The 25,079-nt window shown below is 51.4% G+C and overlaps 1 protein-coding gene and 1 long non-coding RNA gene across 2 annotated transcripts in view; both read left to right on the top strand.

Annotated features, from left to right (window-relative positions):
- Window positions 1-639: 639 nt before the first annotated feature.
- On the top strand, window positions 640-2,526 carry LOC149522078 (uncharacterized). The gene is made up of 3 exons (XR_016347320.1): window positions 640-983; window positions 1,291-1,416; window positions 2,457-2,526. It is a non-coding gene; the product is annotated as an uncharacterized LOC149522078 (long non-coding RNA).
- Window positions 2,527-2,539: 13 nt separating this feature from the next.
- LOC102456871 (uncharacterized) overlaps window positions 2,540-25,079 on the top strand; it is a 90,431-nt gene continuing 67,891 nt past the window's right edge. The window contains 4 exon segments of the mRNA XM_089770756.1: window positions 2,540-3,617; window positions 4,102-4,228; window positions 4,847-4,960; window positions 5,253-5,591. Of these exon segments, the coding sequence (XP_089626882.1) occupies window positions 3,594-3,617; window positions 4,102-4,228; window positions 4,847-4,960; window positions 5,253-5,591 (604 nt within the window). The 5' untranslated portion in view covers window positions 2,540-3,593.

Below are 25,079 nucleotides of genomic sequence, written 5' to 3'. Positions count from 1 at the left end.
GTAGTCTTGCCTTAATCTTTATATTCATGCCCGTCAGTGTGAAAGAAACTATTTGCATATATATTTGCATGTCTATGCAACCACACTTAAGTTGTGGCCCTCCGGACGTGCTGTGAGTGTCATTGTAGCCCCCCGGGCTTCCAAAGTTGAGAGGCCCTGGTCTAGTGGTACCTTAAAGTCTAATAAAGCATTATACTCCAGTCATCTGAAGAAGTGGGTTTTGCCCACGAAAGCTCATGATACCATCTACATGGTTTGTTAGTTGTTAAGGGGCTACTGTTTGTTGTTTTGGACTAACTCTGCTACCCCTCTGAAGCTGTTTAATACACGGCATTTATTCTGAACTGAAGACCATGGGAAGGGGTGGGGGCAGGGAGAAAGTACCCCAGAGGGGAGATGCTCTAGCCCCTGTTCTGAGATGCGGGCAGCCCCTCAAAACCCCTGAGCCCAGCCGTGTTGGCGTGACAAGGACTTTGTCAGGAAGGGAAGTCCTGGAGGAGAGGCAGGCTCTGGATGAAGGAAGTGGGAGGGAGGACTCGGATCCTTCTGTAACCCACCTCTGGGCGTATTGACTGGCTTCACCTCCCGGCCCCCCTTCCATCCTAGCTCCGGGCTGGCTGCGTCTGTGAGTGGGGCAGAGCCAGGCCCAGGGGCGCAGCGCAGCGCGGATGGCGGGTGTCTCGCTAGGACCCAGCAGCAGCAGCAGCAGCAGGCGCGGGGGGAGCGATCGCTGGCTCCGGCCCGGCCGCAGGAAGCGACTCGCCGCCGCTGCTCGCGGGGACTCTGGGGCCAGGCTCCGGGCCGGATCCCCGAGCCCCGGCGGGGGCTGCTGCGGGGCCCCGGAGCCCGGGCTGCAGCCGGGAGGGGGAATCTCCGGCCGGGCCAGTCCCGCTGCTCCCTCCCCAGGAGCCTCTCCCCGGGCAGCGCCCCCAGCCCGGCCCGGCCCAGCCCCTGCCCCAGGGCGGGCAGCGCTTGGGGGGCAGGTAAGAGAGACCCCCCGGGAGCGGCGCCCCGGTGCCCCCGGGCTGCAGGGGGAGGGGTTGGCCCCGGGCTGCTCCCGGCGGAGCTGGCTGCGAGTCCCCGCCCGGGCCCGGGCTCCAGCCTGGGCGGGGCGAGGGAGCCACACCTGGGGCTGGGGGGCAGAGGGGCTTTTTCTCATGCCTGTGGCAGGCTCTAGCTCCCATGTCCCAGGGCCATGTGCTTAAATGCGCGGGGCCTGGACAGGGCCACTCTGCAGTGTTCCCTCTGGTTGTGCCCATGTGGGGAATGAATTTTGTTTTGCGCACCAAGGTGCAGGCAAGGAGGGACCCCCCCCCCATCCATACTGGTGCAAAGGACGAAACTCATTCCACATACGAAGGGTGTGTGGTGGGGATGGGACCAAGGTGTGGAAGAGGACTCAAAGCTTGCACAGAGGTGAGTGCTCCGTTTTTGGGGTGCAGGCTGTGGGATGGGGCTGGGGATCAAAGAAATCATAGCACACTCGAACTAGAAGGGACCTCGAGAGGTCATCAAGTCCAGTCCCCTGCCCTCATGGCAGGACCAAGCACTATCTAGACCAGTGTTTCTCAACCAGTGGTATGAGTACCCTTTGGGGTACTTGAGAGAAGTCCGGGGAGTGCATCAACACAACTGAAATTTGGAGAAAACGGAACTTTTGTTTGAAGTTTTACAGCGCTTTCTTATTTTTGTACTTTTTACACCCAAAAATTTCATCACTTGCCCAGCTGTGATTAAGCTGTTTAAACGAATGTGTTGCAATGGTAGAAAAAAATTGTGTGTCTGAAAACTGTAGCTAGTGGGGGTACTTATAATTTTTTTAAAGGGGTACTTTATAACAAAAGATTGAGGAACACTGAGTTAGACCATTCCTGGTAGATGTCTGTTCAACCTGCTCTTAAATATCTCCAGGGATGGAGATTCCACAACCCCCCTAGGCAATTTATTCCTGTGTTTGACCACCCTAACAGTCAGGAAGTTTTTCCGATTGTCCAACCTAAACCTCCCTTGCTGCTGTTTAAGCCCATTGCTTCTTGTCCTATCCTCAGAGGCCAAGGAAAACAATTCTCCCCCCCCCCATGACACCCTTTCAGGGATGAGAGTTTTGGGGTACCATGCTGCCCTAGGGAGAGGGCACTTCCTCCATTGCACTTTCACTGCAGCAGTTTGGGGCCAGGTAGGAGCCACACTTACCGAAACCTTGGAGTGGCCTCCCGCATCAGAAATGATTGTCCATCCCCCCTTAGTGTGTTGTTATTTTGTGTCTCTATTTGGCACCCTTGTACTCTTTCTCATGCCCATTTATGCCCAGAACTTGGTTCCCAAATACTCACTCATGGCCTGAAGTTTCAAGGTTGGAAGCACCTGGGTATGTCCCTATGCCCTAAATGCCTTGTCGTGTCCGGCATAACATGATTTTCAAAAGGATGTTTCAATGATCTGTTTCTATTGAATAGCGATATGCCACCCCTAGGTACCTTGGCAGCCGCAAGGATTTCAGTCCCAGAAGCTGTGCCCCCAAATAGGTAGGTACGCAGGAACAAAGTCAGTTAGTTTATTTTATTACCTTTCTGTGTCTGAGCCTTCTTGCTTTTACTGCCACCCTGCCCGACGGAGCCATCCATCTAGAATAGTTGTACGATCCTGGAACATTTGCTGCCGTTGGGCACTTCTAAGAACATGTGGTCCCCCTCCATCACTTGCAATTCAAAATTCATTTGAAAATCTTGATTCTGTAAGTAAATCCCTATTCTGCATGCACTGAAGTGCCCACTTGGCTTTTCTATGGCTTCATTATGGCACGCCTTGCTGTTGGTATTTCTACCGCAGTCTTTACACCGCTAATTGCCTATCTTAAGTAGGGGTGTACAATTTCGATTAACTGGCTAATCGAATAGTCGATGCACTTTGCGTTAGGTATTCGATTAGTCGACAAGGACGCCTCTGCCTTTAAAGAAGAGCAGCAGCCCCGGGGTTGTTGCTACACTTAAGGCAAAAGCGCTGCAGGGAGCAAAGGGTGCTGCATTTCAAAGCGGCAGTGCCACAAGGAGCTTGGGGTCTGGCCCTAGGCTCCATGTGGCACTGCCGCTTTGAAGCACCCATACCGCTTCCCCCCACGCCTTGCTGCCTCTGTCTGATAGAGGCAGCAAAGCGGGGGAGCAACTAGTCATTCACCTCCCTAATCTTAAATTCACGGCCTTTTCTTTGCCTCCGTTGATTGTGGCAACACATTTCAAGGATGTTCTCGATTTCAGCAAATGTTCTGATCCGTGTTGCCAGCACGCCCAGGGGGTGGAGTTTGGGGTGGCTTTTCTGGCTCCCATCCCCCGTGTGGGGGCTGAGGCATAGGCTGGAGTTGGCTCTGCTGGCTTCCCTTCCTACTCCCCTTATGTAGTTAACTGGGTTCCTTCCTAGCAGGGCAGAGCCAGAGAGTCCCAGCGCGTGTCTGCAGGAGCAGAGCCTTCGGGGGGGGGGACAGGGACTTAAGCCCCTTCTGACACCTCCCCCATCGCCCCTCTCTCTCCCAACAAGCCGAGGAGACACGTCGAGAGTTCGCTGCAGAGCACCCGACTGCCAGGGGCCGGGGCCGGGCGATGGCCGGGATGGAGCCCGCTCAGGTAGGGGATTTCAGGGAGCTGCTGGGTGGGGGAGGGAGGAGACAGGGTGGGATAAAGCTGCTGAGTTTCTGAGCAGGCCCGTGGGCAGGGTGCGACCGCTCCCCCATTTCTAACCAGACCACCCTGGGCAGGGCTGTGAAAATGGCCCAGACTCCCAATGCTGGGACCTGAGCCCCCAGCCAGAGGTTGCTGGGAAACACAAAGGGAAGCTGCCGGGATTCCTGTCCCTGCCTGTGGCTCAGAGCTCGGCTTCCGCCTCAGCCTCTGGCTAGCAGGTGTGTGGCCAGGGAGAAGGCCCTGCCCTCTGTCTGCTGGGGGAGAAAGGGGATCTCTCTGCCCTTCCTCTGAAGCCTCGTGGCTGCTCTAAACAGGCTGGGGATGGGATTCTACTTTAACCACCCAGAGCGTCAGTGGTTTTTTCCCATAACAACTGGGATGGTGGCTGGGGCTGCAGGCAGTGGGTGAGGGACTCTTGTTGTTGCAGATGCGGGTGACCTTCGAGGAGGTGGCTGTGTATTTCACCCAGGGGCAGGGGGCGCTGCTGGGCCCCGCTCAGAGAGCCCTCTACAGGGACGTCATGCAGGAGAACTACGAGGCGGTGACCTCGCTGGGTAAGGGCGTCCTGGCCCCTCGGGGATTAGGAGCCGTGGGGTCTGCGTGTCTGACACGGGTCAGGTTCTTCCCTGCTCAGGTGGCCTGGACAGGAATGGGTTCCATGGGCACAGCTGCCGGGGGAGAGCAACTTGCATCTCCGCACCCTGTGCAGTGAGACCAGGGTGTCAAACCCTAATGGACGTGCTAAATCATCCCCACCCGGCCCCTCTAGATTTCAAGGCGGAGGGGCCATGTATCCTCCTGTCTGGGTTGTTCCTCACTCGCACCCAGAATCCCTGTTCCCCTCCCTCCTTGGGACGAGCTCCAGCCATGGGGAGGGCTCTGGGCTCTGCAGGTTTAGAAACAGGCAGGGGTGTAACTGCAGAGCTGTGAGTGTCAGCAAGGGCCCCAGACTGCCCAGATCCTGGGAACTCCTGAGGGCGTCACAATTCCTCTCACGTCCCCACACGTCTGCCTCTCCCCAGGGGTCTCAGTGACCATGTTCCCGTCCTCTTGGGTTGCACATTCCCCAGCAGAGCCCGGGGACAGGTTCCACTCACGGAATGTCCCTTGGGACAGACGCTCTCCCCACCCTCCCTGCGCCCTGATCTGCTCTGATTTCACCCCCTGTGCAGGGTTTCCCGTTCCCAAACCTGAGCTGATCGCCCGGCTGGAACGAGGGGAAGAGCCCTGGGTGCCCGACCTCCAGGCCGGGGAGGAAAGAGAGATCCTGAGAGGCACCTACAGAGGTGAGGACTGACACACAAAATATTGGGTGAATGAAGGAAAAATTTGAGAACCTCAAAAATGAGGTGTTGGTAATTGACCTTGCTCCTTCCTCTTCTCATAGTTTCCCACCAGGCCTGTTACCTGCAGTAGTTTCCTTCCCATGTTTCCTTCCCCATGAGTGTTTGTGTGTTACATGGAGGAACAATCCAAATATTTGGTCTGTGCAACTTCAGTGTGTTGGGTTCACCATTGGTGCTGTTCCTCTTTCTCCCCAGCTCAATGACTCCTGCCTGAATTGTCTCTCTTTCACAGCAGGTGTTCAGACAGTGCATTTAAAGGAGGAAGAGTCTCAAGATGAGGAAGATCCAGGAGAGATGGAACTGCAGGCGACCTTTGTGGGAAGAGCTGAAGGGAATGTTTCCCAGTGCCTGGAACAGGGAGAAGCCTGGGGAAACTGGCCCAGACCGGAGAGGCTTCTGGGACATTACTCAACTGAGCAAATGGATGAATCTGTTAAATGCGGAGAAGGACACAAGGATCCCACAGCCCAGCAGACAAACCTCAAGGAAGAGAAACACCAGGAATGGCTCGGTTATGGGAAGGGATTTTTTGTGAGCCCAGAGCTTATTACAATGCAGACAGTGGATACCGGTGAGTAACCCCGTCAACGCTTGGACTGTGGGGAAAGCATCAATAACAGCTCCGATGTTAATACTCACGGAAGAGAGGGGCTGTCAATGCCTTGAGGGCGGGAACTGTTTGACTTGGAAGTCAGTCCTCATTGTGCATGAGACATGTCACAGAGAGAGACCTCATAAGTGCTTAGACTGTGGTGAAACTTTCAGAGAGATGTCAGCCCCGGTTAAACACCAGGCCATGCACACAGGAGAGAAACCCTATCCGTGTTTAGATTGTGATGAAAGTTTCATGTGGTGGTCGCCCCTTGTTGTACATCTGAAATCCACACAGGAAAGAGACCCCATAAGTGCTCAGATCATGCACAATTCGAGTGTTGGTATAGAAGGGTATAGCTGGCTCAGGACGCATAGGGTATAAATGGGCGTAAACTGCAGCAAGAGACGGTTAACATGGACGTGAGGGAAAGCTTCCTACCTGTCAGGGTGGTTAAACACTGGAATAAATTGCCTAGGGAGGTTGTGGAATCTCCATCCCTGGAGATATTTAAGAGCAGGTTAGACAGACATCTCTCAGGGATGATCTAGACAGTGCTTGGTCCTGCCGTGCGGGCAGGGGGCTAGACTCGATGACCTCTCGAGGTTCCTTCCAGTTCTAGCGTTCTCTGACTCTATATAGAATCTCCTCCCCCACCAGTGGTGTGTCAGCAGTCGTGTGTGTGAGAGAGACAGAGACCATCCTGGCCTGGAGAGGGAGAGGGGGAGGGAGGAGAGGGGGGGGGAGGGAGAGGGGGGGGGAGGAAGAGAGAGAGAGAGAGAGAGAGAGAGAGAGAGATCACCCTGTTGTGTGTGTATATGTGTGAATAACAAAATCATTTTACCAATCACTGTTTCCACTCAAATTTTGCCTTAATCTCTCATATCCACACTCATTGCATGTTTTGAACTTCTTCATATTTAAGAAAATTGCAGCCCGCAAAGAAAACCCGGAATTCCCATGTAAGGGCCTGTCTTGAGTAAAAATATCTTGCAAGTCTATTACGAGTCCACTGTCAAGGACATGATCAGAAAACAACTCGTCCACACCTAATAAACTCTCTGTGGGCAAAATGTTCAAGGCAACCTCAAAATCTGAAGAAAGCTCAGGTGCTACATAGATTCAAAATCCCAGTTCCTTTCCCGTCTAACCTTGGAGGTGCCCCGAGTCCAAACTTTGGCAGATAAAGTTCTCAAGTACCTACATTTGTGCAACTGCACCTCCAGCACGCCAGCCCTTTGCCCTGAACCCCCGCCCCCTCTCTACAAGGACGTCATGTGGGAGAACTATGAGGCGGTGACCTCGCTGGGTAAGGGCGTCCCGACCCCTTGGGGATTAGGAGCCGTGGGGTCTGCGTGTCCGACACGGGTCAGGATCTTCCCTGCTCAGGTGGCCTGGACAGGAATGGGTTCCACGGGCACAGCTGCCGGGGGAGAGCGACTTGCATCTCCGCACCCTGTGCAGTGAGACCAGGGTGTCAAACCCTGATGGACGTGCTAAATCATCCCCACCCGGCCCCTCTAGATTTCAAGGCAGAGGGGCCAAGTATCCTCCTGTCTGTGTTGTTTCTCACTCCCACCCAGAATCCCTGTTCCCCTCCCTCCTTGGGCCAAGCTCCAGCCATGGGGAGGGCTCCGGGCTCTGCAGGTTTAGAAACAGGCAGGGGTGTAACTGCAGAGCTGTAAGTGTCAGCAAGGGCCCCAGACTGCCCAGATCCTGGGAACTCCTAGGGAGGGCGTCTCAATTCCTCTCACCTCCCCGCACACCTGCCTCTCCCCAGGGGCTCAGTGACCATGTTCCCGTCCTCTTGGGTTGCACATTCCCCAGCAGAGCCCGGGGACAGGTTCCACTCACGGAATATCCCTTGGGACAGACGCTTTCCCCACTCTCCCTGCACCCTGACCTGCTCTGATTTCATCCTCTGCAGGGTTTCCCGTTCCCAAACCTGAGCTGATCGCCCGGCTGGAACGAGGGGAAGAGCCCTGGGTGCCCGACCTCCAGGCCAGGGAGGAAAGACAGATCCCAACAGGCACTTGCACAGGTGAGGACTGACGCACAAATCATCAGATGAATGAAAGAAAAATTTGAGAACCTCAAAAAGGAGGTGTTAGTAATTGCCCTCAGTCCTTCCTGTTCTCTCGCAGGGCTGGGTGTGGTCAGCAGACAGTGCTCACAGTTTCCCGCCAGGCCTGTTACCTGCAGTAGTTCCCGTCCCATGTTTCCTTCCCCAAGAGTGTTTGTGTGGGAAACGGAGGAACAATCCAGATATTTGGTCTGTGCAACTTCAGTGTGTTGGGTTCACCTTTGGGTGCTGTTCCTCTTTCTCCCCAGCTCAATGACTCCAGCCTGAATTGTCTCTCTTTCCCTGCAGGTGTTGAGATTGTGTATATAAAGGAGGAGGAAGAGACTCAATATGAGGAAGATCCTGGGGAAATGGAACCGCAGGCGACCTTTGTGGGAAGAGCTGAAGGGAATGTGTCCCAGTGCTTGGGACAGGGAGAAGCCTGGGGAAACTGGCCCAGGCCGGAGATGCTGCTGGAAAACCACCCAAGTGAGCAAATGGACGAATGTCTTAAATGTGGGGAAGGACACAAACATCCCACAGCCCAGCAGACAAACCCCAAGGAAGAGGAGCGCCATGAAGGGCTCGGTTATGGGAAGGGAGCTTATTACAATTCAGACAGCCCATTATGGCTTGCGAGTGAGAGATCTGAATATGGCTCTTCTGGGGTTCACTTGAGGGTACAGGCTGACGTGGCGCATACAAAGAATTGTTCTTCCTCCCACCTCCTCGACCGCACTGACCTTCCTTGCACCTGGGAGGGAAGCAGTCGCTGGTGCTGGGCATTGACAGGGGACTAGGGCCGTGTGGCGGGCGGCTGGTGGAGCTCAGCTGCTTTGCGGCAATTTCCCTTCGCACCGCAGTGCTGGTTAAAGACCTGTTGTGGGGATGAGGCTCCCTGGGCACAGCGCTGCCAGAAGTGACCAGCTGCCTGTGTCCCCCTGTGATGACGTGTTGGGGTTCCCCCAACACTGCCTCCCCCCCCCCACCCATAGCAGCAAGAACAGACTCCGCCAGCCAGTAGAATAGAGAGGGTTTATTGCTTCTCCAGGATCCAGCACAGCAGAGACGTGATGTGTCTACAGGAGTTTGGGCCAGGATGTCTCAGACCCCGTGAGATGGGGTCCCTGGGCCCCTAGATTCCAACCCTCTCCTTAGACTGGTTCCTTCATGATTCCAGCCCAAGACTGCCCCTTCCCCCGAACACTCACTTCCCCAGTTCCCTCGCTGCCCCAACTCCTCTGACCGGTTGGGTCTTTGTCTAGGTGACTTAGGCAGCTCACCTGCTGAGCAGTGCTCACAGGCCAGTAGGGTTCATCCACAGCCCACAACCCGAGCACAGCAACCAGCAAGGTGCTGACACTACATCACAACATGTGGGTGAGTCAGTGGGACACTCACCTCGCAACGCAGGGGGAAACCAGCTTTCAGAGCTGACAGCACCCCCACTACGCCACCCCCACCCCAAGACAGTCCCATCTCCTTCTTCTGCAGTTGTGTGTGTGTGTGTGTGTGTGTGAGAGAGAGAGATAGCGAGAGAGAGATGGTTGGGGAGGGGGGAGAGAGGTAGAGAGAGAGAGATGGTTGGGGACGGGGCAGAGAGGTAGAGAGAGAGATGGTTGGGGAGGGGGGAGAGAGGTAGAGAGAGAGAGATGGTTCGGGGGGGAGGGGGGGAGAGAGAGAGAGAGAGAGATGGTTCGGGGGGGAGGGAGAGAGTGTGTGTGTGAGAGAGAGAGAGATAGCGAGAGAGAGATGGTTGGGGAGGGGGGAGAGAGGTAGAGAGAGAGATGGTTCGGGGGGGAGGGGGAGAGAGAGAGAGAGAGAGATGGTTCGGGGGGGAGGGAGAGAGAGAGTGTGTGAGAGAGAGAGAGATAGCGAGAGAGAGATGGTTGGGGAGGGGGCAGAGAGGTAGAGAGAGAGAGATGGTTGGGGACGGGGCAGAGAGGTAGAGAGAGAGAGATGGTTCGGGGGGGAGGGGGGAGAGAGAGAGAGAGAGAGAGATAACGAGAGAGAGATGGTTGGGGACGGGGCAGAGAGGTAGAGAGAGAGAGATGGTTGGGGACGGGGCAGAGAGGTAGAGAGAGAGAGATGGTTGGGGACGGGGCAGAGAGGTAGAGAGAGAGAGAGATGGTTGGGGACGGGGCAGAGAGAGAGAGATGGTTCGCGGGGGAGGGAGAGAGAGAGAGAGAGAGAGTGTGTGTGTGTGAGAGAGAGAGAGAGAGATAACGAGAGAGATGGTTGGGGAGGGGGGAGAGAGGTAGAGAGAGAGAGATGGTTCGGGGGGGAGGGAGAGAGAGAGAGAGAGTGTGTGTGTGTGTGTGTGTGTGTGTGTGAGTGAGATCACACTGGCTTGCCATGCGTGTATGTACACGTGTGAATAACAAAACCATTTTACCAATCACTGTTTCCACTCTAATTTTTCATAAACCTCTCTTATGCACACTCGTTGCCTGACTGTGTTGAGCTCCTTCATATTTAAAAAAAATTGCGGCTCACATTTACAAAGCAAATAGGCCCCTCCCCTCAAAATTCCCGCCTACGGGTCTGTCTTGAGCAAAAATATGACTTGCACGGTCTATGATGAGTCCACCGTTAAGGACATCATCAGAAAACAACTCGTCCACATCTAATAAACGCTCTGTGGGCAAAATGTACAAGACAACTTCAAAATCTAAAGGAAGCTTAAGTGCTACATCCCTTCAAAATCCCAATTTGTTGCCTGTCTAACCTTGAAGGTGCCAGGAGTCCAAACTTTAGCAGATAAAGTCCTCAAGTACCTAAATTAGTAGACCTGCACCTCCCGCACTCCAAAACTTTGCTTTGAACCCCTCATACTCCAGCCCCACACTTGAATTTCATATAGGTATTATTATATCATATATTCCTCTCCCTCCCTCCCCATAAGGCTGCAAGGTGGCAGGTTGTGATAGGACAGTACCTTAAAACATTTAAGTTACTTTCACCCCTGCCTTTAAAATTGTTCATTTTACCAACCATCCATCCTCCCCACTCATTGAGGGTTGTGCATATTCAATGTTTATTTGCTTGGTTGAGAAATCTTTCGTGATGCTGTACTATTCTCTGACCCCCTAACAGTGAGAATGGCGAAGAGGAAGAGAGATGACGAGTACCGAAATTTTCAAAAGGAGTGGACAGACTTGTATGCATTTGTGGATATGTCTGGCTCTCCCCAGTGTCTCATTTGCAGTAAGCGACTGTGCGCAAACAAAAAATGGAATTTAGAGCGACATTTCATGACAAAACATGCAGCATTTGCTACTAATTACCCCGAGGGTGACGCGCGAAAACAAGCCTGTGAGGAGCTGCAGCGGAAAATGAACATTGGACCCAACAATCTGCTGGCATTGTCAAAAAAAGGTGGAAGTTTAAATGCCGCAAGTTTTGCCGGCTCATACAGCATTATTCGAGAGGGGAAGCCTTTCACTTATGGGGATTATGTGAAGAGATGCATGCTAAAAATTGGCCACGAACTGTTTGATGAGTTTCACAACAAGGACAAAATATTACAGAAAATTCAAGATCTGCCATTATCGGCAAAAACGGTCCACGACAGAGCTTTGAAAATGGCCCATCAAATTGAGAAGGAACAAATGCAAAAGCTGAGGACAGCTGCTTATTTTTCGTTTGCTTTGGACGAGACAACCGACATATGTGACGTTAATCAGTTGTGTATTCTGGGGCGATATATTTGTGGAGATACTGTGCACGAAGAAATGATTGCAATACTACCAGTGAAAAACCAAAGGAGGGGGGAAGACATCCTCAAGACGGTGATGGACTTTGTAAACGAGAGAGAAATACCGTTGGATAATCTTGTGTCTGTGTGTACGGATGGTGCACCTAGCATGGATGGCAAGTACGGGCAATTCCTTCCTCTTTTGTCACAACAGCTGAACCGCCCGCTTTTGAACTTTCATTGCATTGTGCACCAGGAGGCACTTTGTGCGCAATCTTGTGGAACTGATCTCAGAAATGTAATGAGGCTGGTTGTTCGTATTGTCAACTGGATTCTTGCCCGCACCCTTAATCACCATCAGTTTCAGTCACTGCTTGAGGAAGTGAATTCCGAGTACCCTGATCTACTCATGCACAGCAACGTTCGCTGGTTATCTCGTGGCAAAGTTTTGTCTCGTTTTGCCTCCTGCATTAACGAGATTAAGTCCTTTTTGGATATGAAGGGTGTCAAGCACCCCGAGCTTTCAGACTGCGACTGGTTGCTCAAGTTTTACTATCTGGTCGACATTACCCGTCATTTGAATGACTTGAACCATAAGCTCCGAGGGCGAGGAAATACAGTCCTGACTCTGCAGCAGGCAGTCTTTGGATTTGAGTCAAAATTGACTGTCTTCCTCAAAGATATTGAGACAGGCAGACTCGCCCATTTCGAAAGATTACGAATGTTCCGTGACTCGTATCAGAGAGAGAATCCAAACAACAGCCTTGATTTGCAGCAGATTGCCGGGTTTGTTTCTGAGCTCCTGACGGCATTTAAGTCTCGTTTTGTTGACTTACGCAAACACACTGCTCTGTTTAAGTTTATGATTCGTCCACATAAAGCGTCCGTTGAAGAACTGGATTTGACCGTCATTCCAGGCATCTCAGTCAGCGATTTGGAAATGGAAATGGCCGATTTCAAGGAGTCGGATGTCTGGGTGGAAAAATTTGTCCAGCTGAACTCTAATTTGGAACATCTTGCTCGACAACGTGCAGAATTGGCAAAACTGCACAAATGGGCTGACCTGAAGAAATTGGAACAAGATGATAATCTGATTCTGCAAACTTGGAAAGAACTTCCTGTCACATTCCACAACATGCAGAATGTCAGCATGGCCTTACTTTCACTGTTTGGCTCTACCTACATGTGTGAGCAGGCTTTCTCTTATTTCAATCACATCAAAGGTACTTTGCGCTCAAGACTGACAGAGGACAGCCTGAATGCCTGCATGAAGCTGAAATTGACCAGTTACGATGTCAACTTCAAAGCAATGTGTGAAAAGATGCAGCAGCAGAAGTCCCATTAAATAAAATGTGCGAGAACAATGTTTCTCTGATGCTGCTATTAATCATCATGAGGGAGGTTGTGGAATCTCTATCTCTGGAGATATTTAAGAGCAGGTTAGATAGACATCTGTCAGGGATGGTCTAGATCAGTGGTCCCCAACCTTTCGAGGTTGTCGGGCGCCAGGGGGCGTGGCCGTTCGCCCGCCGGGCGCCAGGGGGCGGGGACACTTGCGCCCCGGGGGCGGCCCCCCCCATAGCCGCATGCCTGGGGGTGGCCCCCCCCCATAGCTGCATGCCTGGGGCCGGCGCTCCCCCCGCCCAGCGCCGCGCGCCCGAGGCCGGCGCTCCCCCCGCCAAGCGCCGCGCGCCCGGGGCCGGCGCTCCCCCCGCCAAGCGCCACGCGCCCGGGGTGGGTGCTCCCCCCGCCAAGCGCTGCGCGCCCGGGGCCGGCGCTCCCCCCCGCCAGCGCCGTGCGCCCGGGGCCGGCGCTCCCCCCGCCATGCGCCCGGTGCCAGGCCAGCCCCGAGCACCTGGCGGGCGCATGGAAATGCCCCCGCGGGCGCCATGGCGCCCGTGGGCACCGTGTTGGGGACCACGGGTCTAGATGGTACTGGGTCCTGCGATGAGGGCAGGGGACTGGACTTGATGACCTCTCGAGGTCCCTTCCAGTTCTAGTGTGCTATGATCGTATCATTCCAATTATCTATATTACATTGTATATTTTGAGTCCTGCAAATGGGCTTTCTTATACAGCGCTTTGTTGACTACTTGTTCTAAATGTTGAGGTAGTTTGGCTCTTGGGTTTGAAAAGGTCGCCAACCCCTGGCTTAGACTGTGGGAAAGGTTTCATACAGAAATTAGACCTCATGAATCAAGCGACCCACAGGGAAGACAGACCTTGTAAGTGTTCCGATTGTGGAAGTTTCAAATGGAGGTCAGCCCTTGTTTCATACTGGAACATTGTGACGGGGCAGAAACGTCCTGCACTCTGACCCCGCCGATAGCCACTTGTCTGGCGGCGCCGGGGGCGGAATACCACCGGTGCTGCAGCTGCTCGCTTGCCACCGCACTGGCACACCCCTGCGCGCACCCTGGGAGCCGGAGCATCGCAGGGGCGGGGCGACATCGGATTGTAGCATACGCCATCAACCCAGAAGGGGGCGGGCCCCTAGAGCAGGACGCCGGCCGGACGATTTAAGCTCGCACCAGTGCGAGGGTAAAGGGGGGGAAAAGGAGGTGAGAGACTCCCCGAATGGGACCCATAGCAGATGGGACCCAAGGCAAGGAGGTGAGGAGAGAGGAGTCACCCCTTGAGGGAGGGGGTGCTGGCGGTGACACCGGCCGCGGAGAGAGGAAGTAGCCCAGGGCGGGCAAAGAGCCCGTGGGCTGGTGCGTTACGGCGGGACGCCTCGCCAGCTGGACCGGACTGCAGCAGAATCTGTGTTCTTAGGTTCCTGAGCTGGGGTCCGTGAGAGGGGGCGGGCCCGGACCCCCCTCTCTCCGTGGTGCATCCAGGGCGAACGCTAGGCGGAGCAGACAGCGCTGTTACAAAGCGGGTGCCCGAAGGCCAAAGACTAGATCGAACTTGGATGCGAGAGGACGCCAGGTGTGGTAGGGGGAACATGAGGACGTGCGCCAGGAAGGACGACGGGGGGGGGGGGAGTACACGTTTGTGCACGTTTACGATCATCCACACAGGAGAGAACGCATATGTGCTTAGACTGTAGGAAACCTTTCACACAGAAATTGCACATTTTTTTTCACCAGGCATTCCATACTGGAGAGAGACTCCATGGGTCTTAGAGTGTCGAAAAAGTTTCAAACGCAGATCCGAGCTTGTTAAACATCAGGCAATCCACACAGGAGACAGACCCCATACATGTTTAGACTGTGGAAAAATTTTCATATGTAGGTCAGCCCTTGTTTCACATTAGAAAATCCACGCAGCAGAGAGACCCTATCAATGCTTAGAATATTGTAAAAGATTTATACGGAATTGAGCCCTTGTTTAACATCATAAAATGCACACAGGAGAGAGACTCAATTAGGGCTTAGACTGTGGGAAAAGCTTCATATTGAGGTCCGACTTTGTTAAATATCAAGCAATCAACACACGAGAGAGATGCCATAAGTGCTCAGACTGTGGAAAATGTTTCATACGGAGATACAGTCTTTTTAAACATCAGGCTATCCACATGGAAGAGAGACGACCTAAGTGTTTAAACTGTGGAAAAGATTCATATGGAGGTCAGTGATTGTTTTACATCAGAAAGGGTGCATCTACACTACAGGGCTTAACTCGAAATAAGCTATGCAAATTGAGCTATGTAAATTGTGTCGCTTATTTTGAAATAGGGAGCATCTAAATAGCGCTTATTTTGAAATAAAGCACTCCTCCTCCAACTTCCCTTATTCCTCATGCATTGAGGATTACAGGAGTCAGGATTTTGACACTATTTCAGAATAACTGCCTGCTGGATAGACGTGGACTAAGTTATTTCGGAATAGCGCTAGTTATTTTGGAATAGTGTTGCAGTGTAGACGTACCCAAAGTGCACACGGGAGAAAGATCCCGTAAGTGCTAAAACTGTGGTGAAAGTTTCATACCATGTGAGACTTCATTAAACATCAGGCAATCTACAGAGGGGAGAGAAACCATAACATTAAGCTGTGGAAAGAATTTCACATGAAGATCTGAGATTGTTAAACAACAGGCCATCTGTACAAGAGAGATACTTCATAAATGCTCAGACTGTAGGAAAAAAATTCATACAGAGGTCAGCCCTTTTTTCTTATGATAATATATACAGAGGACAAAGACACTATAAATGCTTAGAGCGCGGAATAAGATTTATACGGAAGTCAGACTGTGTTTCACATCAGGTGATCCAGATAGGACTGAGATCCCATAAGTGCTCTGACGTTTAAAAAAAAAGTTTCATATGGAGATCGAAGCTGTATAAACATTAAGCACTCCACAGATGAGTGAGACCCCATAAGTTATAAGTTTCTCGCAAATATCAAATCTTACATTAAAGTTTCCATATTGGAGAGACAACCCATAAGTGACTGGGTTATGAGGAAAATCAAGCCGTCATAAGCATCAGGCAATCCAAACTCAAGGGAAACTGCATATGTGCTTGGACTGTGGGAAAAGTGTCATGCCTAGCTCAGATCTTGTGAAATATCAGTCACTCAACACAAGAGTTTGATCCCGTGAGTGCTTGGGCTATGGGGAAGGTTTCAGAAACTGTTCAGTGCTTTTCAACATCACTCTGGAGAGAGCCTGTAAATGCTTAGACTGTGGGATACATTTTAGAAACTGATCCAACCTTTGTTCTGCATCAGAGAATTCACGCAAATGTGAGACTCCGTAACTGCCTTGACTTTGTAATAATTTTCACACAGAGATCATATATTATAACACATCAGGTAATCCGCATGGAAGAGAGACCCCATAAGTGCTTGGAGTGTGGCAAAAGCTACAAAATTAGATCATCCCGTGTTTTACATCACAGAATCCATACTTGGGAGAGACTCCATAAATGCTTAGACTGGAAAAGGGGCACGAAGAGATCACTCCTCATTAAACTTGGGAGAACGGACACTGGAGCTACACCTTTTTGACCATGTGTCAGAAAAGTTTAAGAGGATAATTGACTTAGATTCAACCTTTAGAAACTTGGTAAACAAGATTTCAAATGGTATTTGAAGACAATTCCATGGTAGATAGAAGCAAAAATTTGACATGAAAACGTGTTAAAAAATTGGCAGAAGATAGCAATGCTGTTGATTAATTGCAGATCATTCGCATGATTAGCTCAAAAATTGATCATAGAGAATTTAATCCCAATAAATCGCATTGTTACACAATAGAATATGAATTGGAAATCAAATATTCTGGTTGTTTTTCTGAATGTTCAAATACAAATGTTCAAATACATTCATTTGCATTACAGCAAAGAACAGAAGGGGTACAGGGCTCACATTTGTATTTCTTTATAAACATCAAGTACTCCTCAGAGGACAGACCCACCATAATTTTTTGGACTGTGGGAAAATGTTCACAGAAAGATGAAATCTTGTAACACATCAGAGTTTCCACATGGGGGAAGAGACTCCAGGAGTGATTAGATTGCGAGGAAAGTTACACAGAGGTTAAGTTTGAGGCAAACTTAGTTATTTTTTTAATCTCTTGATAGCCCTAGAAAATAGTCATTGTAGTAATCTGTGTTTACCTATTTCTTGTTCTTATGCAGGAAAGTATTTTGTTACTTCAGAAATGAAAAGAAAATATTAACCATTAGGATAATCTTGGGTGTAATGACATCATCTTACTCAGTGCTCTTTTTATGATGATACTTCACCTCCTGTCAGAGCTTACCTGGAAAGAACAGATCATACCAGCACTTCCGTATGCAAATATCTGACTTGGCTGCATGACTTAAAGGGGCCGCATCTCTTAAAAGGGCAATGCCGGCGTCCCCCTGACTTTTTTTTTTTCTCAACAACTTTTCCCCTGGAGTACCGGCACATTTTTTTTTTTTTACAAAAAAAGCACAGATCTTACCATATATTTTAGAAATGTGTGTCTGTCTGTCCATCCATCTGTAAGCCTGAGTGTTTGAGAACTCGGAAACAGTGTGTACTAGGATCACCAAATTTGGTATGCTGCTTCCTCTTATCACTTAAAGCAAGGTCAGGGGTCGGCTGTGTCAGGACAATGGGATGTGCCTGGAATTTGATTGTTTCTCATACCATGGAAAGGAAGGGGTGTAGTGGGGGGAAGTTATTCTCCAGAATGACCACCAGGGGGCACAAAGTGACCAAAGATGGGGACCAGGAAAGGAAAACCCCATTGGGCCAGCAGAGGGCAGAAATGCAGAACGGGGCAGTTATCTCCTCGATATTTCTGAGTGTGTTTGTGTGTCTGTCTGTCCCCATGTTGGGGGACATGCAACCCTCCTCTGGCTGTCCCCTGTGAAGCTGCAGCGGCCATTAACAGGTGCTTCTCACCTGACCCCAAAAGCAGGCACTTGCTGCTGACTCCCAAGCCGTCCATAGGTCCAGCGCTCTTTCAATGAGGCCACCTCACAGGTCCGGTTGTTCTTCTCTGTTCTTGGATCTGGCTCCCACCCTTCTCCAACTATTGCAAGTGCAAGGAGGTGCTTGTCTTTCCTGCCTTATCCATTCACACCTCGTTCACTCAAGAGGACAATCGATTAAGCAAAAGGGGGTACAAAGTTTGCAAGATATAAGGTTTCTATGTAAAAAGACTTAATACAAAGTGTGTTCTATATGAAAGTATATGAAGTTTCTATATAAAAGGACTTAAAACAACAAACTACAGACTTAGTACAATACTAAAAGGACCTGATACAAAGTTAAAATAAAAAAAATTCAATGAGAAAATGATTAATACAAAGATTAATTAGACGTATTTATAGTTGCATTGGGATGGGGAGGCTGGCGTGCCTGGCTCTGGGGGAGGGGAGGGTGCATTGGAGGTACTTATAATTTTTTAAAAAATGGTACTTTATTACAAAAGGAAAAACTTTAAAAAAATAGTAGCACTTTAAAGACTAACAAAACATGTATTGTAGATGGTATCATGAGCTTTCGTGGGCAAAACCCACTTCCGCCTCTTATGTAGTTTATCGCTGTGCGATGGTATGAAAAACAATTAGGTAAACTAGGTAAGTAACTAGGCAGTTAGGAAGCATTACAGATTGCTTACAATAAATTTGATACACTCAAAATCTTCTTTACCTTTTATTTATTAAAGCAATGAGTTACTCATTTGCTATAACGGTGGTTTTAAATGCTTGATTGAAATATAGTGATTAAATTCATAGTTAGTTTGTATAACATTTATTTCTCTCCTGTTTTATAAAACTTACATATTTTAAGAATTTGACATTTTTTATGTAAAAGACATGAACCAAATGAGAATGGGATATGAACAAATTAAAGAGAAAAAATTATTTAACAGAATGTAAACCACAAAACTTTATAATTTATATGTCTGTAGTTAGTAAAAGGTGAAAGATGTATGCGATCTGAAGAGAAACCAAAGTAAAATAAGTAATTCATTAAACAATAAATATCCTAAGAGGTGGATTATTTACAGTGGTGTAGCGAGGGGGGGAGAGTTGCCCCCAGGTGCCACACTACAAGGGCACCAGTATAGTCCCCCTCCACTCCCCGTCATCCCTCTGCTCACCTGCTCCTCCTCTGCCTGCCCCCACTGGCTGGAGCTGCCTCCTCCCCCCCTGTCTGCCCCCAGTCCAACCCCCCTCTACCTCTGCCAAAGCGGGTTAGTGTGTGTAAGGCCCAGCCCTAAACTGGAGAGGGTTGGGTAAGACGCAGTACAAGCTCCCCCATTCCTCCCAGGGTCGGGCTCAGCCATGCGCCGGGTTTGGGGCTCTGCCATGCGGTGGCGGTGGGGTGTGTGTGCAAATTTTGCCTTCGCCCTGGGGCGCATAACACCCTCGCTACGCCTCTGTGCCAGAGCCTGGGTGGTAACGCTGCTGGGGCAGCCTTGCCGCCAGCTGACGGGGAGAGGGGCTGCTGTTGTGTCCTGAGTGGGGAGTACAGCCCCATCCTGGGCTGTCATGCAGGCTCCACAGGCTGCAGCCCTCTCTCTGCTCCCACCTCAGCAAGGTTCCTGCAAGTCCCAAGCATTCTGGGTGTGTGTGTGTGGGGGGTCACCTCGGAAACACCCACGGGCTCCTGAGACCCAAGTCCCCCTGCCCCGGCCACCTCCCAGCGTTCACCCGGTGCCTGGTCCACATCCCCTTGGGCTTCCTGTTCCTCCTCCGGCCGGTCTGGTTCCCCTCTGCCCGAACAGCCACAGAGCAGCAGGAGCCACCCGAGCATCCCCTGCCCTCGGCTGTCTCTTGCCCTGAGCTGACCACTGCTGGGTCTCGCACCCCCAGCCCATGTGCGGGTGTCCCTGGTGGCTTTGCTGCTGCTGGAGCTGGCTGGGCACCAAGAAACTCTCCTAAGTTTTGCCAAGGAGCTCGCAGTCCCATAGTTACATCAGAATCCTCATTTATTTCTCCCTAGGGCTGTGTTTAGACTGCAGGGTTTTTTCGAAAAAAGTAGCCTTTTTTCGAAAAACCTTCACCTGCGTCTAGACTACAGCTGTGTTCTTTCGAAATTAAATCGAAAGAACGCGGCTTTTCTTTCGACGGCGGTACTCCTCATTTCACAAGGAAGAACGCCTTTTTTCGAAAGTGCTCTTTCGAAAAAAGGCGTTCTTGAATGCAAACAGGGCTTTTTCGAAAGAGAGCATCCAGACTGCCTGGGTGCTCTCTTTCGAAAAAGAGGCTTGCTTTTTCGAAAGTACTGCTTGCAGTCTAGACGCTCTTTTTCGAAAGAGGCTTTTTCGAAAGTATCTTTTGAAAAAGCCTCTTTCGAAAGAGGCTTGCAGTCTAGACGTAGCCTAGGTAATAAGTCCACTGGAGCGACATGTGACGTGTATGTTTGGTTGAATTTTTTGCAGCCTCTCTGCTGGCGACTTGGGTGGCTAGCTTGGGAACTGTCAGAGCCCACACCCTCCTGTAGAAATGCCAGAACCCCCCGTCCCTCCTCCCCCAGAGTCGCCGGGACACTTTTTCCTAAAATACTGAAATTGCCTTACACGTGCACAGAGGTGCTCTGGCGGGGGAACTTTCCTGCCCTGTACCCCACTCTGGTGGAAATGGCTGAGGACAAGATCTGAGTCCTGGCTCCGTCTTTCTTTCCCCAGAGATCTGTCTGACCCCGTGGGGCAGAGTCCCCTTAAATCAGCAAAGCTGGGTCCAGGATTCCTAGGGGGACCCAAACTTCAGTCTTGTTGGGATCCCTTGGGCCCTGGGGAAAACACAAACTGGGATTCAGACATGCTGAGGCCCCAAGCTGTGTCAAGGTGAAGAGGCCCCTTAGAAGTACCCCAAAATGAAACCCAGTCTTTTTTTTTATTTTTTTATTGAGCAGCCCCTTATCATCTTCAGCCCCTGAGCTGCCCTTGTCTTGGCTTATGCGTGCGGGGCTGGGGGGCCACACGCCCTCTGGTCCTGGGGGGCAGGGCCCTTCTTCCCAGCATGCCTAGGGGATGATGTTCCCTGAATCCCAGTCTGGCCTGCAATGCCTCCCGGCTGGGGGGGGAGCTGCTTGTGTCGGGCCCTTTGCCTTGAGTCCCCGCACCCGAGCTGCTCTCTGCTCCCACCCCCGGCTCCTCCAGCTCCCCACGCTGCGTGGGACAGCCCCAGCCCGGCACATCGCAGCGCGGCGGGTGTCTCGCTAGGACCCAGCAGCAGGAGCTGGGGGGAAGCGATCGCTGGCTCCGGCCCGGCCGCAGGAAGGAAGCGAGGCGGGCAGCGCTTGGGGGGCAGGTAAGAGAGACCCCCCGGGAGCGGCGCCCCGGTGCCCCCGGGCTGCAGGGGGAGGGGTTGGCCCCGGACTGCTCCCAGCCTGGGCCCGGGGGCACAATCAGGCGGGGGGGCGCAGAGGCGCTAGGACGGACCCAGCCCCAGCTGCAAGCCGGCTCCATCCTGCCCAGGGCTGGCGGTTCGAGACAGCGCCCCGCGCGGTACAAATCGCCCCCCAGCCCGGGGCCCGGGCGGCAGGGAGGGGGGAGAAAAGTGGCCCCGGCTGGGCCGAGCCCCGCTTGTCCCGGAGGCGTGTGGGGGGGGAGGGAGGGAGTCCCCGGGCCCTGCACCCCCCGTGCGCTGCACCCCCGTGCGCAGCCCCGGGGACTCGCAGGCAGAACAGAAGGGTTGTTGGTTCATAGGGACAGAGCACAGCACAGACCTGTTTGCACAGGAGGGTCAGTACCACCCATGCTGGGGAGAAGGGGGCCCAGAGAAAGCCCCCCCATCCTAAGCCAGCTGAGACCCCCCCCCCCATACACACACAAAACAGGACTGTGCAGCACTTTAAAGACTAACAAGATGGTTTATTAGGTGATGAGCTTTCGTGGGCCAGACCCACTTCCTCAGATCAAATAGTGGAAGAAAATTGTCACCACCATAGATACCAAAGGATACAATTTAAAAAAATGAACACATATGAAAAGGACAAATCAATTAGGTTTAAACGAAGACATTAATGATCTTACCCATTACAAAGATAGCTTCCCCAATTATCACCTCTAATATCATTAGCTCACAGACATTTACCTCCCCCCCTCCCCCCGCATCCCCCTTCTGTTCTGTAATGTGATTTGTCCTTTTCATGTGTGTTCATTTTTTTAAATTGTATCCTTTGGTATCTATGGTGGTGACAATTTTCTTCCACTATTTGATCTGAGGAAGTGGGTCTGGCCCACGAAAGCTCATCACCTAATAAACCATCTTGTTAGTCTTTAAAGTGCTATATAGTCCTGTTTTTTGTCCCAGCTACACCACACACACACACATGGCCCAGCCCTGCAGGCGGTCCTCCCTCTTCCTTTGTCCAGTTTCACACACACACACACACACACACACACGGCCCAGCCCTGGAGGCAGTCCTCCCTCACACACACACACACACACACACACACACACACACACACACACACACACACGGCCCAGCCCTGGAGGCAGTCCTCCCTCACACACACACACACACACACACACACACCCATGGCCCAGCCCTGCAGGCGGTCCTCACACACACACACACACACACACACACGGCCCAGCCCTGCAGGCGGTCCTCCCTCCCTCACACACACACACACACACACACACACACACATGGCCCAGCCCTGCAGGCAGTCCTCCCTCTTCCTTTGTCCAGCTTCCCAGGGCAAAAAGGTGGCACCTGGTTGCACCCCTTCCCCCCATCCAAGGTTACAAGAGAGCCTGGGTCATTGGGTACGGGGGAGGCTGCCCCAGCCTAGCACACCCAAAATTCTCATCCCCCCTGCGGGCACGGGTGCAGTGCCCAGGGAAACTGAGGCACATGCGGAGTGACTGCAGGACAGAAGAAATCAGAGGCGAGCGAACAGAGCAAATCCAGGCCCTGCTTCGTCATACAGATGCCAAAATAAAGTGTGGGGTGGGAAGAGGGATAGAGGGACTTTCCCCCGAACCTTTGTCAACCCCTTCACTCCCATTTCCCAGAGCTGTGGCCATAAAGGGCTGCCAACTCTGCTTCCGGGGAGGAGGCTGCTCTCACAGCCAAGCTGCCTCCCGGGGAGCAGGGCAGAGTTTAACTGATCCCAGTCACCGATTAGCATCAGCTTATTGGTTAACCGGTTAAACTCGAACATCCCTAGTGCATGCTGCCCTATGGAGAGGGGACGTCCTCCCGTTCTCGCTCACCGCAGCCGTTGGGGGCCAGGTGGGAGGCGACTCTCCAGGGATGCCACAGCCTAGCACGGATGCACGTAGGAAAATGCAGCCCCTGACTCCTTACCAAAATCTTGGAATGGCCCCCTTCAGTCCAACGTTATTGCCCACTCCTGCCTTCGCGGATGGTTGTTTTGTCTTTCTATCCCACGCCAGTGTGCTTTTTCTCATGCCCCATCTGTGAATAGCACTGAGTTCCCAAATATTCACTCATGGCCAGAAGTTTCACGGTTGGAGGCACCTGGATACTTTTTAAGACGCCGCTGGCAACCTAAATACTCTGACACACCTGTTGCTAAATGCCTTTTAGGCTACGTCTACACTACATAGGGTGTGTCTAGACTACAGAGTTTTGTCAACAAAAGTGGACTTTTGTCGACAAAACTGTACCAGCGTCTACACTACCGCTGAGTTCTGTCGACATAACGTCGACAGAACTCAGCAGTTTTGTCGACGCTGGTAAACCTCATTTTACGAGGCATAACGCCTTCTGTTGACAGAGTTTCTGTCGACAGAAGGTGTTATTGAATGTAAACTGTCCTTTGCGTCTACACTACCATGTCGACAAAGCAGCTTGCTTTGTCGACAGAACTCAATGTAGTCTAGACGCTCTTTGTCGACAGAAGTTTTGTCGACAGTATCTGTCGACAAAACTTCTGTCGACAGAAGCCTGTAGTCTAGACGTACCCATAGATATTTCGGAACAAGCTATTCCGGAATAGTTATTCCAAAATAGCTTATGTTGAAATAGCATGTCTACTCTGCAGGGAAGCCTCAAAATTAGTCTGAGGCAGGCTTCCCTAATATAGACGTGCTATCTCCATTTAGAGCCTCAGGAGGAATAAGTTAGAATGGCCCTCGTGAGGGGCTATTTTGAAATAGCAGAATTGGAGTGTCTACACACGCCTTATTTCAGAATAGCTATTTTGGAAGAGGCGTTATTCTTCCTAGAATAAGGTTTACAGGAATTGGAATAAGCCGTCCGTTATTTCAAAATGACTTTGAAATAATGGAATTGCTGTGTAGACACTCGCATAGTTATTTCGGGATAATGGCCGTTATTCCGAAATAACTTGGCTGTGTAGATGCACCCACAGGATGTGTCTAGACTACCTAGTTTTGTCGACAAAAGTGGACTTTTGTCGACAAAACTATAGCAGCGTCTACACTACCGCTGAGTTCTGTCGACATAACGTCGCCAGAACTCAGCAGTTTTGTTGACGCTGGTATACCTCATTTTACGAGGCATAACACCTTCTGTCGACAGAGTTCTGTCGACAGAAGGTGTTATTGCCTGTAACATTGCGTCCAGACTACGGAGTTCTGTCGACAAGGCAGCTTGCTTTGTCGACAGAACTCAATGTGTCCGGACGCTCTTTGTCGACGGAAGTTTTGTCGACAGTATCTGTCGACAAAACTTCCGTCGACAAAACGCGGTAGTCTAGACGTACCCATAGTGTCCTGCGTAAAATGCTTCTCCAAAGGACATTTCAATAGTGTTTTTTTAACTAAGAATTGATAGCGACCCCAAGATAGATTGGCAACCCCACGAATTTAAATCCCAGAAGTTACGCACCCAAATGTGGAGGTAGGTTGGTAGGAAGTTAGTTAGTTAGTTTTTTTTGTTTTCTTTTATTGCCTTTTTGTGGATGAGCCTTTGAGCAGTGAGTTCTAAAATGTGGAACCTGTCATGTCTGGAGTCATTATCCCTGTGGTAATTGTGCTCCTGAAGTTGGCTGACATGTCCCTGTAGCCCCTGAGAGTGTCAGAGCAGGGGTCTCCACGTGCTGTCCTTGCCTGCAAACACCACTCCTGCAGCTCCCATTGGTCAGTAATGGAGACCTGTGGCCAGTAGGAGCAGTGGTGTCAGTGCCGGTAGATGAGGGGTAGCACATGGAGCCACGGCTGTACATGTAGCTTCATAGTTTTATGGCTGCCCCCTTCCAAAGGAAAATGCAGGGCAATGTAGCACTCTAAAGACTAACAAGATGGTTTATTAGATGATGAGCTTTCGTGGGCCAGACCCACTTCCTCAGATCAAATAGTGGAAGAAAGTAGTCA

Source organism: Pelodiscus sinensis, chromosome 19 (assembly GCF_052426305.1).
Source record: "Pelodiscus sinensis isolate ZL-2025 chromosome 19, ASM5242630v1, whole genome shotgun sequence".
Lineage (NCBI taxonomy): Eukaryota > Metazoa > Chordata > Testudines > Trionychidae > Pelodiscus > Pelodiscus sinensis.
The sequence above is the reverse complement of the archived record's forward strand: the minus strand, read 5'-3'. Positions and strand labels throughout refer to the sequence as shown.